Source organism: Aspergillus brunneoviolaceus (assembly GCF_003184695.1).
Source record: "Aspergillus brunneoviolaceus CBS 621.78 unplaced genomic scaffold BO95scaffold_131, whole genome shotgun sequence".
Classification (NCBI taxonomy): domain Eukaryota; kingdom Fungi; phylum Ascomycota; class Eurotiomycetes; order Eurotiales; family Aspergillaceae; genus Aspergillus; species Aspergillus brunneoviolaceus.
In genome coordinates this window covers 25925-41846 of record NW_020290861.1, presented here as the reverse complement: position 1 = coordinate 41846, position 15922 = coordinate 25925, and the positions used below count along the sequence as shown (strand labels likewise).

Sequence of the window (15922 nt, the reverse complement as noted above, 5' to 3'; positions counted from 1 at the left end):
GGGGGGGGGGGATATCTGGGAGCAACATACCTGGTGGAAAGCATGCACAACCACCGGAAGAGACCCGTTCGCCGCTCGCGCGTAAACCCCCGAGCTGTCGCTGCCTCCCTGCTCCAACACCTGCCGCAGCCGTTCGATCCCCGACAGGACGGTGGGGGTGTTGTCGTCTACCGGGATGCACACGGTAAGCTAACTATCGTTTTTGACAAGAAGGACAATGTTGAAGGTAGGAACTCACTTCTCGCCGACTGGCCCACCGTGAAGTGCAGCGCCACGTCGTCCTTCCAGATCCCCCCGTCCAGGATCGTCGCCTGCTCGTGGGTCCGGAGCCCCACACTTACCCCTTGTATGATGCCCGCGCTCAGCGGCGGGGTCACGGCCTTGGTCACGCCGCCGATCTGCGCCCGGCCGAAGGCGCGGCCGCCCAGATGCACGCCGTACTTGGCGAAATGCACGCTCTTCTGCTCGTTCAGCGGGTCGGCCGCGCCCTTGACGTCCTTGCCGGCGCCGGTGGAGGGCTCGGAGGCAATGTCCTCGATGCCCAACTTGTTGCCGAAGGCGACGAGGCCGGGCGTGATGTATCCGTTCTGGAGATCGATCTGCGTGAGGGATTCACTGGTGGTCTGCGCGAGACAGGTTGACTTGGTATCGAGGCAGGTGATCTGGCCGTTTGTGAGCAGGAGGACTCTGTCGTGCGCTGCTTCTGTGTGGGGATTTGTGGTCGAGTTGAGGAGGACGTGCTGGATGCCGGTGAAGAGGATGTTCGCGTGGGACGCTTGATCGCGCACGGGTGCGCATACGCGGTCCCGCTCGGCTGTGGCGACGGAGGATCGCACGGCTGGTGCGGCTTGTGCCGCGACCTCGTTGTCTTGGATTGATAGTAAGGTGGGCGATTCGAGCACGGCGCGACCGTCGATGAACACCTCGACTGGAGTGGCGCCCACTTGCAGCGGATGGTCATCCCAGACCACGAGATCGGCGTCGTAGCCAGGGCGAGCGTAGCCGATGCGGTGGTCTTGCTGGATGGAGCGAGCCGGGATCGAGGTCACTGATTGCAGGGCCTTTTCCTCGGATAGGCCGAACGAGTGGGCGATTGCTGCCTGGTCGCTATGCAGATGTCAGCGAGAACTTAGGGTTGGGGCAGATGCCTGTGCGCCACTCACAGGAGGTACTTCGCGTAATTGCCTTCTCCTGTGTGATCCTAGACACCCAGATTAATGAGCCATGGCTACTGAGAGATAGACACCAGAACTCACCGATTTCAGGGCCACGCGGAGACCGTGCTCGTCCAGAATCTTGGGCCCTCGCAGATTCGACTCGTAGGCCTCGGCCTTGTACAGCCCGTTGTCGGCGAACGTGGCAATGGTGATGTTTCTGCGAGCCCACTTCAGTTAGCACTTCAATCTGTGACATGAAGACTCAAGGTGATGCAACGCACTCTTCGAGATGTTTGAGGAATTCCGGCACCTGCCACGCCGACAATGCGTGATGGAACGCCCGAGGATGCACTCCAAACTCGTGCAGCACGGCAAGCATGCGCTCCAGATCGTCGGGCGTATAGCAGTGCACGTTCAGATTGAGCTCTCCGCGCAGCAACGCCACCAGCGTGTCGAGCTTGAATTCTTCCGGTCGCTTGCCCTGTCGGTCGATAAAACTAGCAATCTGCTGACTCTGCCCCACCCTGCTCTCCTCGATCTGGAAAGCCGCCTGGCACCATTCGGTCTGGCGGTAGTGCAGCTCTCGTGCTTTGTTGAATTCTTCGCGCAGCAACCAGGCGAGACCGAGGCGGGTGTGTCCGTAGAACCGTCGGGGGTTCTCCCCGCACGCCATCTTGAGATACCGCTGGCGCTGCGCCTCGGGAATACCATGGTCGAGGAGCAACTCTTCGATGACCGGCTCGCCGTCTGGGCCGGGTCGGAGAAGATTCTTGACCAGATAGGCTTCGCCGCCGATAACATTTGCCGATCCCGGGGGGATCAGCGACGAGGTCACGCCCCCCGAAGCGATGATCTTGATGGCTGGGTCGTCCGGGTTGAACCCATCCACGGCACGCACGAAGGAGGTCAGCGGGCCCAGGAGCGGGCTCTCGTTGACGTCCTTGGTGGCCGGGAGCTGCGGGAAGGAGAGCAGCAAGTGATGCGAGTGCATGTCTACCAGGCCCGGGGTGACGAATGAGCCGTGCACGTCGATGACCTGGGCGTTGGCTGGCAAAGGGGTGTGTTGCCAAGTCGGGAGCACCGAGCGGATCACTCCGGCGTCGAAGATGATATCCACCCGGTCGTCGAGGGTGGATTCCCCGTCGAAGAGCGTCGCATTCTGGATGACGATGGCTTCTTCTTGGCCTGCGACGGGGTTCCAGCGGGGATTGGCCCTGCTTGCTGATGCGACAGGCTCTCGCAGGCCTCGATCATGCACATCGTGGCATTGCTGCAGTCCTTCGTAGAATTCTCGTTTGGTCGCTGCAGAGGTGGTCGGAGTGAGTAGATCTGCAGGGGACCTGACGGAGACCAGCAGCAGAGTTGCGACCAACGCAACACCTCCAATGGATCGTCGCCAGCGTCTCAGGAATCGGCGACGTGGTGCACGAGCTGGCTCGTGGATTCCTGGGCCGGGATAGCGCAGGTGACTGCCCTTGGATGTCATGATGCGGTTTCACAAATGGTGGAGAATTCGACCCCCTTGATTGTGGTGGGAGTGTAGGGCGGGGAATAGTTATAAGACTGCCCGCACCGCTGGCGTGACTGTGGGTCGAAAGTGCGTTATCAGTCGGTGAACTGCCTTCGGCCCTTCCTGTACATGTTCTATTTCAAATAGTGCAGGTATGTAGTGAGCATTATCTTCCACCTCTCTACTTTGATGAACGCAAAAACAAAGGAATTTCAAGATAGGTGTTACATGTCACTTCCAGTCGATCTCCAGACTGGCTGACTCATTGTTTACATGCAGACAGTCACGTGAATGGAACTCCGACGGTAGCCGATAAGCCCTCCGATAAGACTCGATTGAGCACGCCTGCTCGAAGCGCCCGTACGCTTCATAGTCCCCTTGGGTGGAAATCAACCTCGCCCCAGAGGTGTATCATACGTCTATCCCGACAAATGAGAATCAGACTACATACACGATAATTAGGCAAGAAGAACGACTCTCCGGGCGAGATACTTGCAGATTGCGCGACTCTCGAAAATCTGGAACTCGCCGTCTGCCAGCACAGGCACTTTGCCGAACGGTTGCATCTTCTTGTATTCTGTGGTCTTGTGTTCCCCCTGGGCGATATCGACACGGATGAACGAATGGCAGAGCGTGACTAGGACGCGGGCGATTGACATGGCCGATCCGTAGAGTTTGAGAGCCATATTAGCCTCGATTCGTCAGCTTGTGAGTCTGGATTCGACTGTAATTTCTCACCAATCGGAGGCCGTTGAGGTGGCAACGCTATCCAACTCTCATATACCATCTCTATACGCATCGTCATGTCTATACCCGCTATTCTCTCGTGAAAGTCCCTGATTACTCATGCTCGGCTGAGGGAACTTGGCATACCACATTCCCCGCAGAGGCCTTCGAAACCTCAGGCCGTTGTTAGGCCATCGGTTTCCCAATTCCAATCCTACTGCAGTCCTGCATCAACACCAAGCACAGAAGTGTGAGTACTTTCAAAATAATATAAGAGAGCCCGAGTAGCACAGAAGAGGTCAAAATCACGGAACTGGTACTTGATCTATCCCAAGGAGCAAGAAAGGTCTTTCCTCAATGAAAAGGGCAGTATTCCCAGCACTCAAGCTTCGCTCTTAATCAACCTTCTGCTATCACATCTCATCACTAATAGCATACTACTAAGTGATTGTGATTGTGACTGAGATGAGCCTTCAACTTCTGTACCTCTACGATGAATCAGGCCCCCTTCCCACCGAGAACCCATTCTGTGCGGATGGTCGAAACCAATATGGATCCTTGGCTCACGCAGGCTCGGTGCGAAGGATCACCGCACGGACGCGATCCGGGGTCCCATCAGACTTTACGGAGGGAGAGAGGAGGGGATGGGAGGATGGGGCAAGGGGGGTCCCTCTACGAATCTACTGTAGTTATCGGTTTGTCTGATGGAGGGTGGGTTGGGTTCTACTCAAAGCCGACCATTCCAAGTTTTATATTATACCGGACTATCCGGCCGAAAGGTCCTTCCGTGATCTGGCGTGTAGGTTGAAACGTGAGCGGTATCACGGACCATCAGTTTGAGGGGGCTAGGGCGCTGCGTGACCTTTTGCGTGTGGGTGCTCTGAAGAGTTGGGGGAGTGCGTAGATTAAATAAATGTATTGTCTTGAAACGGGGGGCATCAGAAATAGGTAGGAAAGGCAAAGAGAGGAGTTGACCTTTGTCTTTTGGAGGGGGGGTAGTATGAAGTTATATGAATGTGTAAAAGTGGTGGGTGGCCCATGGGTCTGCAGGAATCTTCAGTTGCGATGATCAAGGCTGAATTGGTGCACGTCCTAGGGCTGATTGGTACATTTGATACGGATCCTCCTACGACGCTCGGTGAGTTCTCAAGTTGACAGTCCGAGTCCCGGGGAAAAGTGAGTGTCTTCCGCGGTTCAGACGTCTATGCTCTGGCAGTCAACAATCGAGTGGTTCTCTGCGCGAAGGAGGAGTTACTGCACCAGTCCGATTCGGGGGGGATCGGACGCACACTTCTTACTGCGCCGATGAGAGGCCCATGCCAAAAACAAGGTATCTACGAGTTTTGAGTTCAGAACACACCGAGGCTGAAACCTGCCTGCAGATCTCAAACTCATGTTCGACGTGATCACAATAGACGCGCCAAGTGCGCGATGGCCAGGAAATTGCTGGTTATCTCCTCGGGACCTGACAGGAAGGTGGTAACGAAGAGGTCACGCACATCAGGGCAGGCAGCATGCCCCTTTTCCCGAATGTCTTGGCCCGTGGGAACGGTTGCAGTTGCGTGATTCTTGGGGTGCATCTGAACCTTGTTGAGTTGGGGTCGCTGACATCTGTCGAATGGAAGGTATATAGCGCGGGTGGAAACAGTTGAAACAGGACAGGGAGAGTCTTTTCTGATGTGTATACTCTGCCTGTGCAGTCTTCAGTCACAGCAGATTAATGGCTGAACGATTCTTCTCGGTCTAAAGTGAGATCAGTCAACCTCGGCGCGGTAGATCAGCATTGGCGACCTAGACCCATGATTCGACTCAGCGCCTCTCTCCAATGGATCATCGCACCTCTAGCATAGGTTTGACTGACTGCAATGCTCGTGACCTCAGTCAAATGGCATGATAGTGTGGATATATGAACCTCTGGGTGCGAGCCAGAGTGCTCCCATAGCTTGGGTACCGCCCACTTGGGTCGAGCTTGACCTGGAACCCGCAGACCCGCAACCGCGGGGAGGAGTTGGAGTCATGACATAAGTTCAGCTCGGTCCCAAACCCTCGAGCAATAGCTATCACTCCACAATCACGAATCACGGCTCGTGGCGGCAGCGTTTCTTTGTCTGTCTCTCGCTTGGCGTAGCCCACATCGGGAAAGCCCAAACCAAAGTTAGGGCGGCTGGACTTCCGCTTTGGCCCACCCGAGCCGTGGTTTCGAGGTTGAGCTTGTAGGGAAAAGACAACTCCGAGTCAGAAAAGGTCAGAGGACAGTGGGTTAGAGCAATTGGCTTTCGTCATTTTGAGGTCCATCAGGATCTTGTCCGTGGTGGCTTGGATGGCTTGGACTCGGGTTCCGCTCGATGATCTTCTGTCCTTCCCCCAGGTTAGGGGGTGGTTCGAGGGGGGTCTCGAGCGGCTGTCCACCTCCGCAGCTGAGCGAGCGAAGGAAGGAAAGGCTCGAGCTCGCGAGCTCATGATCTTAGATTCTTTGTTTGGCACTGAAGGAGCTATGGCCTGGAACTGAAGTTGTCGGAGCTTCGGTGAACCCGCTTGCACCGAATTCCTTAAGTACTGTACAGTACTTACTACTGTAGCCATAAGATCGGGTTGAGCACAGTTCCCACCGAAACTGCGCAGATCATATTCACTGGGACTAGTATATATGATATTTTCATAGGATCCCTGTCCATCGCACACTCCCCAATGTTGCTTCAAAGCTTCACTTGTAACCTCACTCTTCCAGCAGCATGTGGCCTCTCTCTTTTTAATTTAATGGCAACACAACAATGGTCTTCACTCTTGGTCCCCCCCTCTCCGTCATTTTGCAGTGCGTCGTCGCCGCGATGGCGGGAGCGGTAATGGGTACTCGGCTGTGGCTGCGCAAGCATCGAGGTCAGCCCTTCGACATTAGTGACTACGTGACCATGCTGTGCATTTTCTCTCTCCTGGTGACTACGACCATGGTCTCGGTGGTTGGACAGTTCAATGTGTCGGGGGTACTTAAGAAGCCGGGCGGGCCAACCCCTCATGACCTTGCCATCGCCAGAAGAATCACGCATGTGTATGTCGGGTATACATACGGGTATTTCATCTAGTATGCCTTCTCCCACAAGCACCTTCTAGATATACCCCTCTGACCTGTGTGCCCGCCTTTAGTTTCTGGGGTCAGAAAGCAGTCGTGCTTCTCTTCATCCAACGTGTCTGGGGTGGTCTTCCGTGGCCTCGCATCTGGATTCTCGTGGCCTGGGGCTGGCTCACGCTGACCTTTGCCTTTGCGGTCGTCGGCTGGAGCGTGTCCTGCGTCGGGCCAGTGCATAATATCCTCCTGACGGGACACCCGCCGGGTGAGTGTAGAAGATAGATTGCCTACCTTCGACCCTCCCCTTCTTCCCCACAGGGCTAGATCCTAACAACGAATTCGAACGCAGTGCATTGTTTCAACGCCAAAGGATCATTATACTCCTATGTTGTGCAAAACACCTCCAGCGACGTGATCCTCATCATACTCCCGATCCCCTGGGTAGTCCAGGTCCACCGACCCTGGCGCCAGTGCGTTCATTGTCTCCATATCCCACTCTCAGTCCTCAGTCTGACCCCGAATACAGACGCCTCCTTCTGATCGGACTCTTCTCCATCGGCATTCTAGTGGCCGCGGCGAGTCTCTCGCGCGCCTTCTTCACCACCACCAATCCCAGCATCAATATCATCATTACCCTCTTCGAGGTGCTCCTCTCGGCGCTGGCCGCCAATCTCCCGACCATGTACACTCTGCGGCGACGCAAGCCGCGAGCCCCCTCGGATCCCGAGTGCAGGATGCCACCGCACCCGTCTCGGCACCGTCCCCGGCCTCCCGTCCTCACCGATACACAGATCATGGCCGACTCCACCGAGACGGACACGGACACCCAGTCCGAGCGCCGGACGCGCGTGTCGAGCCAGGCCAGCACGGAGCCATTGGTTCGACGCGAGCTGTATACATAGGTCTTGGTCCCGGCCTCTGTATGGAGGTATGATTTTCTTTAGTGGCCAGGGCTAGACCCAGAGGGTGGTAGGCGTCCCTCCAGATAATGCATGTATAATAATATTATTATTATTCATCATTCCGAAATAGGTCCCATCTTCAATGTACGGGAGGATGCTCACGCTCGGGAGAAGAAGATGAAAATGCCTTAACGCTGTCAATGTGTGATGCACCCCGGCACGGGGAACCTTTATAAGTTGCTCGGTCGGCATCAAAGTCAAGTCACGAGCCCGGACCAGCCCTATCTATCACGTTCCACCACCCACCAGAACACCACCCTCACCTCCCCGACAACACCCCAATCTGCTCCATCGGCCACTGCAACCACGCCCGGTACACGGGACCAGGCACCTGCTCATAGATCTGGGAGAGGATGTGCGTGCCCCAGCCGCGCATGCACCAGATCCACTCGAGCTGGTGCATCAGCACACAGAAATACCCGACGATCACCATCGCCGGCGGCTGGTATTCTTTCAGCGCGAGCAAGAAATCATGCGGCACGCGCAGCAGCCACATGAACACGTCCGCCGTCTCCAGCCGCCACCCCTTCTCAAGACACAGGGTGAAGCAGTGGCTCATGTGGTCGATGGCCTCGGAGTAGATGGCCTTGGCGTGGGGGTCATCGTGGGGCTCGGAGAGGATAAACCGCCGCAGGTCTTCGAGGAAGGCGTGCTGCGTGGCGGCCGCGTCGTCGAAATCGTGGGCGCCCGGTCGGCGGTGCACGCTGAAGAGCAGACTGAGGGGTCCGTTCTTGAGGGTGTCCTCGGCGACGGCGACGATCGTGCCTGTCCCTTTGATGAGGAGGAGCCAGTTGGCGATTTCGTGGCCTTCCCACAGCAGGAAGTTGCCGAGTTTGAGCGGCTTGGCGCAGCAGATGAAGGAGGAGAGCGCCGAGAAGAGGAAGAGCGGCGTCGCGTTGGTCGGGGTCAGCTGGGCGATGGCCGGGGTGGCCAGACGCAGGGCCGCGTCGTGGTGCGTGCTGGCCAGGCCGAGGTAGTGGTCTTTGTGTTGTCCGGGGCGGAGGCTCGCCAGGTGTAGGGCGGAGAGCGCGAGGATCGCCCGCAGGGTGTACGGGGCGGTGAAGCCGACCTTGGGGACTTCGACGCGCCACAGCGTCTGCACGGTCGGGTTGGCGGAGAAGGTGTACGCGGTCGAGGTGGTGTAGTGGTGGAGGAGCTCGAGGTCGGCGATGGCGAGGTCTGAGGTGCCGGTTGAGGAGGGTGGCTGGGGTAGGCGGCTGGTTGCGGTGTCATCGGGGGATCCGACGGGTGGACTCCGTCTGCCGCTGGAGTTGGGCGTCGAGTTGCGACTCGATGCGGAGGTGGCTTCGGTCAATGAGGAAGCGGTTTCGGCCATTCGCGTCGAGACCGCAAAGGAACACCGTACGCCATGGCGCATGCAGTTGTCGCACGTCGGCTTTTCCTCGCCACACTGTCGTTCGTGTCAGCATACTGCTCCGGTGATACCGTTGCGAGGGAAGAGGTATGAAGCATCCCACCTTGACTTTCCGGTGCTTACATTGCTGGCACCCGTTACGTGACTTGCGATGAGTCCGGCGTCCTCGGGCTGTGGAGCTGGCCGACATTTTCTGTTTGTTGGAGAAGCCCCGCGCAAATCAGTGCCGGCGATAAGATAACCTTGATTGCTCCAGACCCGTTTTCACCGGGTTGAACAATTCTCAATTGGAGATTACTGGGCACCACCGCACTCTGGAGGAGCCAAATCACGTAACAGGGCGAGATGTCTTGGTTGTCATCGCAGCCCAGATGTTTCGCCTGATCATGCAAGTTTTAACGTTGAGGCGATGGATCAAAGTTCGTTTTCTTGTCCCTGGGTCAAGTGGACCCTTTTCTTCTTTTGCCCAGACTTTTCGTCCGAGTCGTCTGCTGCGCGGTTTCACTACTATGGCTGCCTACTCGGAGACCTTTTTGAACTATGTATGCTACTACTACAGTAGATCCAGAGATGTCCCAGGCATCCAAATTCTTCTGGCGTGAATACAAGCCTCTTTAGATGAGGTTGTTATGGTGGAAGCCTGGATGCTGAGCTATTCTTGGCGCACGCTAATCTCGTCCTGCCGGGTGCAAACACGCCAAACACGGCAGACGCAATGCCGGGTCCACTCAACCTTAAGTTTGATTGGCCACAGATCCTTCCGCCCAACCTAGCGTTTCTTTGCCAAGACCTTTTAGTGATTGAAGGAAGTCAAAATGTAGAAGACATGCCTCAACTATTTGATCAAGATAATTAAACCTGACCGGAGTTTCGAGTTCTTAGACTCTTGATCTGATTTTTCTCTTATACAGTTCCTAATGTTCCGGTAGGATCTGGATCATTTCACTGGGTTGCAATCTGAATGCTAAACTTGTTGCTTAGCATAGTTAACTTGGAAGGGCTCTATTACTAGGGTGAATTCAGTAGAAAGGAGCTTCTGAGTGGCCTGATGCGGGATCTCTTAATCATTTTATCTTGTCTTCTGAAGTACAGACGGATCTAAATAATGCGTGTCTACGGACATTCAACGTTTCCAAGGCTTGGCATGAAATCCGCATACCCATTCACTATCCCTGTACAATCCAAGAAACAATGGCAACCACCTTTCGGCAATAAGAGAGACTTGGATGATACAATTCTGGAAGAACTCCATTGAAGTAAGCTTTCTAGGTAGTGATCAAGCAATAACTCGGCAGAGTAAAATAAACAGCATTCACAATTCAGGATTCAAAACAGTCTATCAATCAGAAAAGCCACACAGAAATCACCGAAACAAAAGTTGCAATATGCATGTAAGAAGGAAACCTCAGAGAAACCCCGACCAGGACTCCACATTTATACCGACGCAGGCGACCCCCGCCGCTCAAGCTGCAGCCCGACCTCCTCCGACCCCACCCGATGATGGCGCACCTCGCTCTGCAGCACCACCGACGGATGAAACAGGTTCATCACCACCATCACCAGAAACATCATCGTCGCATCCAGCACATACAGGAACGCCTCGTGGCTGATGACGTACCCGCTGTTGCCCTGCGCAAACTCGATCAGCCGGTACACCGACCGTACCAGGATGAGCCCGCTGACGAGGTAGCACGCGAACAGCAGACCCCGCCAGTCCCGCGGCCAGCAGCTGCCGCTCCCGCGATCCGTGGCCTTGTCCGACTGCGCGGTCGGGTGGCTGGCGATGCGCCGGTGGAAGGTGAGGGAGGCGAGCAGGAAGGCGCCGAAGAAGATTAGCTGCACGCAGAGACCGCCGACGATGACCCATTGCCCGATCTTCATGCCGCTCGCGGAGCCGCCGGACATGATTCCGCCGCCTGTTTTGTCTCCGGTGTTAGAATACTGGGGACAGGATAGAGGGGAGGGAGAGGCTACGTGCCTGCTGCTTGGAGAAGGAAGGATAGGACATCCCCCGACACGAAGACCTTGGTCAGCCATTTTACGGGGATGATGCTCAGGTCGGCTGCGTTGACGAAGGTGATGATCCGGGCCAGGACCATGTAGATCGAGGCGGCGTAGAGAGTTGGTGCGAGGAGAAGCAGGAGGGTCTGGATGGCGTAGAGTGTGGTCGATGTCTGGTGGAAGTGTGCTGCCGCGCGGGCGATATAGCCGATTATCTGGACTGGAGATTGCTCAGTAAGATTGATGATCTGCCTGAGAGATCGTTCTAACTACTTACAGATTCCTCCGACAATGAACGGGTTGAAGTACTTCGCGTGGGTTTGCACCCGCTGGAAGAGATGGACTGCCGTGGTCAAGAAGAACAGCACAGCGAAGATGACTGCGGCCGGCAGGCTGGGGTCGTACTCGTAGAGCACGAATGTGGATTCGGATCTTGCGGCTAACATGGTGAATCGGTATCAATCCAAGTCTGGGCGTTGTATGCAAAGAATTGAGGTGTATAATATGGTTTTTAGTTATCCAGAAGTCGATGCACTTTTGTGTCCCTACAATAAGGTCCCAAGTACAGTTAAATATTTATAGCTTAATGCATGTCGCCGACGAGCGTTTGGCTGTGTTTTCCATGGATAGAATCTCGACTTCAGTCAGGATCTAGGCAGTCACATTTTGCCTCCGCTCATCGGGTTCGTATAGATTCAACATGCAAGTTCTTCACGTACGTACACAGATTCATAGTCCCTGGCGGACAATCCGAGCCTGTGGGTCATTTCGCAAAAACCGTTCTGAGCTTAGATCCGAACCCGAGTACGAACCCGAGCATGGCGGGCGTCTTGACCCGCTTGATCGCCATGTTCAAACTTTTGTTTCAACCTTTCTGTCCCTTACCTGACGACTCAATTGGCTTTAAAGTGGTTTCTAGCAATGTGTTGGGGTCTCGTCTTGCTCCACTATCGAGCCACGTTCTGGAACCGCCATGCGTCCGGCTGAGGGCACCTGCCGCAATCGATGCGCGGTGTATCGGAAAAAGCTAAATCAATGACACTTTAATTGGTTAATATAGTTCTATTATTGAACTGAAAAGACTAAAAGACAAAAGCATGGTAGCCTAACTTAGATTGCTTGATTGTGAATATAATTCTTCCAACGATCCTTCCACTGTCAACAACCCTTACACTTACATCTCTCCTGAGACGCTGCAACATGGATTCCAAAGAATCTTTGAACATCGAACAAATCCGCATCGTTGATGACTACTCGGATCCACCGCCTGCATATTCGCCCGCGCGTGCTTCAGTCGCGTCCTCAGAAGCGTCCCTCTGGACCATCGAGCCGGACTTTTCCCCTGAGTTTACCAACGATTCACGGGAGCTGGACTACTGCTTTGCGCCGGAAAGTGAGTTGATCGGCCGCCACCTGCTCTTGCTTGTTTAACGATTGCAATCAGAAGATAGCAAGTTTAGTATCAAAGCGGACATCACGTCGCGCACGTCTGCTTTCATCCAGGCGTTCATGCGGCCGAGCACGCAGGCTCGATTGGTGAGTGTAGGGTTAAATCGCAGCGAGTCTGGAGGGAGTAGCAGCAGCGTTCCTTCATGTGGTGAACCCCAACCGGAAAGCCCTAACCCGCCACCACTGGACATCGTGGTGATGGTCGTCGATGGTAATGTCGCCGGGTGTCCTGTCATTGCTCATCTCAATGCTAAACTTCTGGACAGAATCCATTGACCCCTTCATAAGCATCACAAAACAACTCCAGCAAGATTCCCACCGGGTCCGGATCGCTGCAGATGTCTCATACGCATCGCGGGTACGAAATCACGGACTGGACTTCTTCGCCATCCCTCCGATCACCTCATCCTCACGAGTAGGTGTTCCTTCTCGGATTATGAAAGTAAGACTGACTCTCTGTATAGAGTTCCAGGACAACCAATGGTCAGGCTCTCAACTCAGCCGATGACCGAGCGAACCATGTCCGCAACCTCCGCCATTCCCTCTTCGAAGCATACAAACGATGCTGGCAAGCCTGCATTGCGCCATACCGGGACGACGCCCGGCCCTTCATGGCGGACGCGATCATCGCCACCCCAACGGCGCATGCCCACATCCACTGCGCGGAACGTCTATCGATCCCGCTGCAGATCATGTCCGCGACACCGCAGAGCCCTACCAAAGCCTTCCCGCATCCTGGAGCGCGTCTGGATCCCAACGAGGAGATCGATCAGCCGACTGCCAATATGTTGTCTTATGCGTTAATTGAGGAGTCGACGTGGCGTTTGTGAGTCCAGCGATTCTTGTTCAGTGAGAAAAGAAGACTAACATCAGGATACCAGAATCTTGGAGCCCCTCAACATATTCCGACGACAGGTTCTCGGGTTGATGAGCATTTCCCCAACTGTGGCGGGAAGGCTGATAATGGACCACGAGATTCCACACACGTACTTCTGCTCGAGGGTTCTGGTTCCGAAGCCGAGGGACTGGGCGATCAATCATGGTGAGCGAATACGCTCTCTGACCATTACGAGAGTGAATTAACTGGTTGACGTCCCTGCAGAGATGTCCGGCTATATTTTCCACGAAACCGAAGAGTTCGACCGCCCACCGAAGGATCTTGACAACTTCATCTCGTCGGGCGCAGCACCGATTTATCTCATGATGAGAGACCCTAGCATCGTGGACTCGGATTTGCTGGTGACAGTCATCCAGGAGAGTATACTAAATCGTGGGCTTCGGATTGTTGTCTCTGAAGAGTGCCGGCACGTCTGTGCGAAGCTGGACAAGCCCAACGTTTACGTTGTCAGCTCCAGCGCCAACGGTAGGTTCCACGTCTCTATCTTGATGTGGTGTCAGCATCACTCACTTTTCCAAACAGACTGGCTACTCCCCAGAGCATCTCTGGTCGTCCACAACGGGAGCATAGACACCACGAAAACGGCTTTACGGCAGGGCAAACCAAGCGTGGTCATCGCACAGACCGATGAGTAACACTCCCCGGGCTCTTATCACGAAACTCCTAGATACTAACTCATCCAGCCACCTTTCAACCGGCCAGACTCTCGCGAAAATCGGCGCCGCCGCCTCGCCCCTACGCGCCAACGAGCTCACCTCCGAGACCCTCGCCCAGGCGATCGGCTTCTGCCTCCGCACCGACGTCCAACAGACCACCCGAGCCATCCAACGACAACTCCTCGACGAGGCCGGGGCCGCCAGCGCCATCAAGTCCTTCTACCGCTGGCTGCCTCCGCAGGTCCAACCCTGCAGCATGACCAAGCAGGACCTGGCCATGTACCAGATCTGGAACCGACCGTCGCAGACCATCTCCCCGGAGGCAGCAGCCGTCCTGCTGCAGGAGCAACGCATCAAGCTTACGGATCTCGTGCTGTAGGCCTCTCCCACATCCGTAACCTGAACCGCCATGAGATGGCCCCCCTGACCCGAATGCAGGATCACGCGGTGCCCATATAACATCCCATCCACGCAACCCGCCTCCGAACGTCCGACCAAGGATTACTGGGGGGGAATCTCCCACGCCGCAAAGGATATCGTCAGTGCCTCGGACCTGGTGAGCAAGGTCCCCGGGCTGCGGAAGAAGGTATCACGCCACGACGCAAACATTCCATCTCGATATTGCCGTCTAAATTGATTTTCTGTGGTGCCACAGGATTCCATGCCCGACGGCGGCGATAACCCCCACGGCAAGGGCCGACCCAACCTCGCGAAGGACGTCGGGGTCGGGACCGCTCGGTTCTTCGGGAACATCGCTCTGCTTCCTTTTACCAGTTCGTCCCATTTCCCTTTGAATCGTCCTGGGCTGGTGTGTTTTGCTAACGGGCTGCTTGCTAGGTACCGCGTTGGTGGTCAATAGCGTCGCGTACGGTGTGAAGAGCGTGAAGGCACACAGGCAGAACAGCAGTCGCGAGGAAGAGCTCCCCGCCGATGCATTGGATGCGACCCGGGAAAGGGGACCAGGCTCATCAAAAGCAGAACAAGCAAGACGCGATTCTCCTGAGGTATCATCTTCTACGAACCAGATCCAGCTCAGGAACGAGGAGCACGTGGAGGCGATCTGCCGGCGGCATTTGGATCGTGGGTTTCGGAACGACAAGATCCATAATCTTGAGTTTAGAGGGAATGTGGTTGATGTTTTTGAAAGCGGTTGAGGGGGGTTGGCTGGCGTAAGGAGATTCTCAGCATGTTTGGGCAGTCTGTGTTGTATTATGGTTTGGAATTGATTATCGAGAGTATTGAATGGGAAGCGAGGCCGTTTTCTGTTTTGTCACCTTCATCTTCCGTAAAAGACTGGTCAAGTACTAACATCATGAGCCGAAATATGTTTCTCACTCTCCACAGCAAGTCTCGAGACTGCCAAATCGGATTCGGCTCCTACATCGAGGATTTCATATGCAGGGTGTATAGTCCGCACGGTATCGTTGAGTGAACAATGCAAGGTGCAAACAGAAAAGGAAAAAAGAGAGAGGAAAAAAAAAAAGAAAGAAAAAAGGAACAAGATGTATGCAACAAGTGCGGTGACAGACCTTGAACTGGGCAGAAGGGGGAAAAACAAAAAACGATCCCGGTGCGACTCGAACGCACAACCTCTAGTACCGGAAACTAATGCGCTACCATTGCGCCACGAGACCTCGGATGACGTAACTTCACCGTAATGCTCTTAAGAGCATACCAGCCGGCCGCTGAAGATCAGGTAGTGCCTTTTCTGCTCACTTCTCACATAACCTGGTGGAAAATGATATCTTCGACATCTTGCGAAAAGGCCGATCGCTTCAACATCATGGTAAGAAAAATGATACCTGCACACTGTGGGAAGAATTGTAGCTGAATTAAAGCCCGGAACAGTGGAGAGGCAGTCTCCACCCGAAGAAGAATCCAGACCCGGGTTGTTTCCGAACCGAAGGACAATGGAAGAGATGATTCAGGTTGAGGGCAACAACTGATGGACACGTAAGAATGCGCATATGAGCGGCCACTTGTTGATTTGGAAAGCGAATCTATGCAGCCAGCAGTTCAATAGGTAAGCAATAAAGCAGGACGGAGTCAATTGAACACTGCAGAGAAAGTGTCAATGTTACCGCATTCGGAACTCAGATCCCGAGCTGCGGCTCGAGCCGAACA

The 15922-nt window shown here is 54.9% G+C and overlaps 7 protein-coding genes and 1 non-coding gene across 8 annotated transcripts; 3 read left to right on the top strand and 5 right to left on the bottom strand.

Moving 5' to 3' along the window:
* Window positions 1-29: 29 nt before the first annotated feature.
* BO95DRAFT_519314 (uncharacterized protein) lies at window positions 30-2874 on the bottom strand (the record flags this gene model as incomplete). The annotated part of the gene is made up of 5 exons (XM_025592029.1): window positions 1439-2874; window positions 1257-1374; window positions 1164-1201; window positions 239-1107; window positions 30-167 (listed from the first exon to the last, which is right to left on the bottom strand). Coding segments are annotated over exons 1-5 (2367 nt in total), but the record flags the coding sequence as incomplete, so codon positions are not given.
* Window positions 2875-3012: 138 nt separating this feature from the next.
* On the bottom strand, window positions 3013-3466 carry BO95DRAFT_519313 (thioredoxin-like protein; the record flags this gene model as incomplete). The annotated part of the gene is made up of 2 exons (XM_025592028.1): window positions 3013-3359; window positions 3452-3466. 2 exons carry the CDS (start codon window positions 3464-3466, stop codon window positions 3126-3128), a joined length of 249 nt encoding a protein of 82 aa, XP_025436196.1. The 3' UTR covers window positions 3013-3125.
* A 2698-nt stretch (window positions 3467-6164) lies between these two features.
* BO95DRAFT_437380 (uncharacterized protein) lies at window positions 6165-7359 on the top strand (the record flags this gene model as incomplete). Its single annotated transcript, XM_025585273.1, has 3 exons — window positions 6165-6439; window positions 6535-6722; window positions 6776-7359. The coding sequence occupies 3 exons, from the start codon at window positions 6165-6167 to the stop codon at window positions 7357-7359; spliced, it is 1047 nt and encodes a 348-aa protein (XP_025436195.1).
* Window positions 7360-7465: 106 nt separating this feature from the next.
* Window positions 7466-9074, bottom strand: BO95DRAFT_46063 (Zn(II)2Cys6 transcription factor). Its single transcript, XM_025588753.1, has 2 exons — window positions 8898-9074; window positions 7466-8830 (listed from the first exon to the last, which is right to left on the bottom strand). Exons 1-2 carry the CDS (start codon window positions 8982-8984, stop codon window positions 7679-7681), a joined length of 1239 nt encoding a protein of 412 aa, XP_025436194.1. The 5' UTR covers window positions 8985-9074; the 3' UTR covers window positions 7466-7678.
* Window positions 9075-10228: 1154 nt separating this feature from the next.
* BO95DRAFT_457990 (RTA1 domain-containing protein) lies at window positions 10229-11615 on the bottom strand (the record flags this gene model as incomplete). The annotated part of the gene is made up of 4 exons (XM_025588513.1): window positions 10229-10710; window positions 10773-11015; window positions 11073-11227; window positions 11608-11615. The coding sequence occupies 4 exons, from the start codon at window positions 11613-11615 to the stop codon at window positions 10229-10231; spliced, it is 888 nt and encodes a 295-aa protein (XP_025436193.1).
* Window positions 11616-11995: 380 nt separating this feature from the next.
* On the top strand, window positions 11996-14177 carry BO95DRAFT_377493 (glycosyltransferase; the record flags this gene model as incomplete). Its single annotated transcript, XM_025583262.1, has 8 exons — window positions 11996-12188; window positions 12240-12455; window positions 12511-12659; window positions 12709-13070; window positions 13126-13286; window positions 13347-13607; window positions 13665-13773; window positions 13826-14177. 8 exons carry the CDS (start codon window positions 11996-11998, stop codon window positions 14175-14177), a joined length of 1803 nt encoding a protein of 600 aa, XP_025436192.1.
* A 282-nt stretch (window positions 14178-14459) lies between these two features.
* On the top strand, window positions 14460-14952 carry BO95DRAFT_377510 (uncharacterized protein; the record flags this gene model as incomplete). The annotated part of the gene is made up of 2 exons (XM_025583264.1): window positions 14460-14571; window positions 14636-14952. The coding sequence occupies 2 exons, from the start codon at window positions 14460-14462 to the stop codon at window positions 14950-14952; spliced, it is 429 nt and encodes a 142-aa protein (XP_025436191.1).
* Window positions 14953-15360: 408 nt separating this feature from the next.
* On the bottom strand, window positions 15361-15432 carry BO95DRAFT_t320. Its single transcript has one exon. It is a non-coding gene; the product is annotated as a tRNA-Arg (tRNA).
* Window positions 15433-15922: the final 490 nt, after the last annotated feature.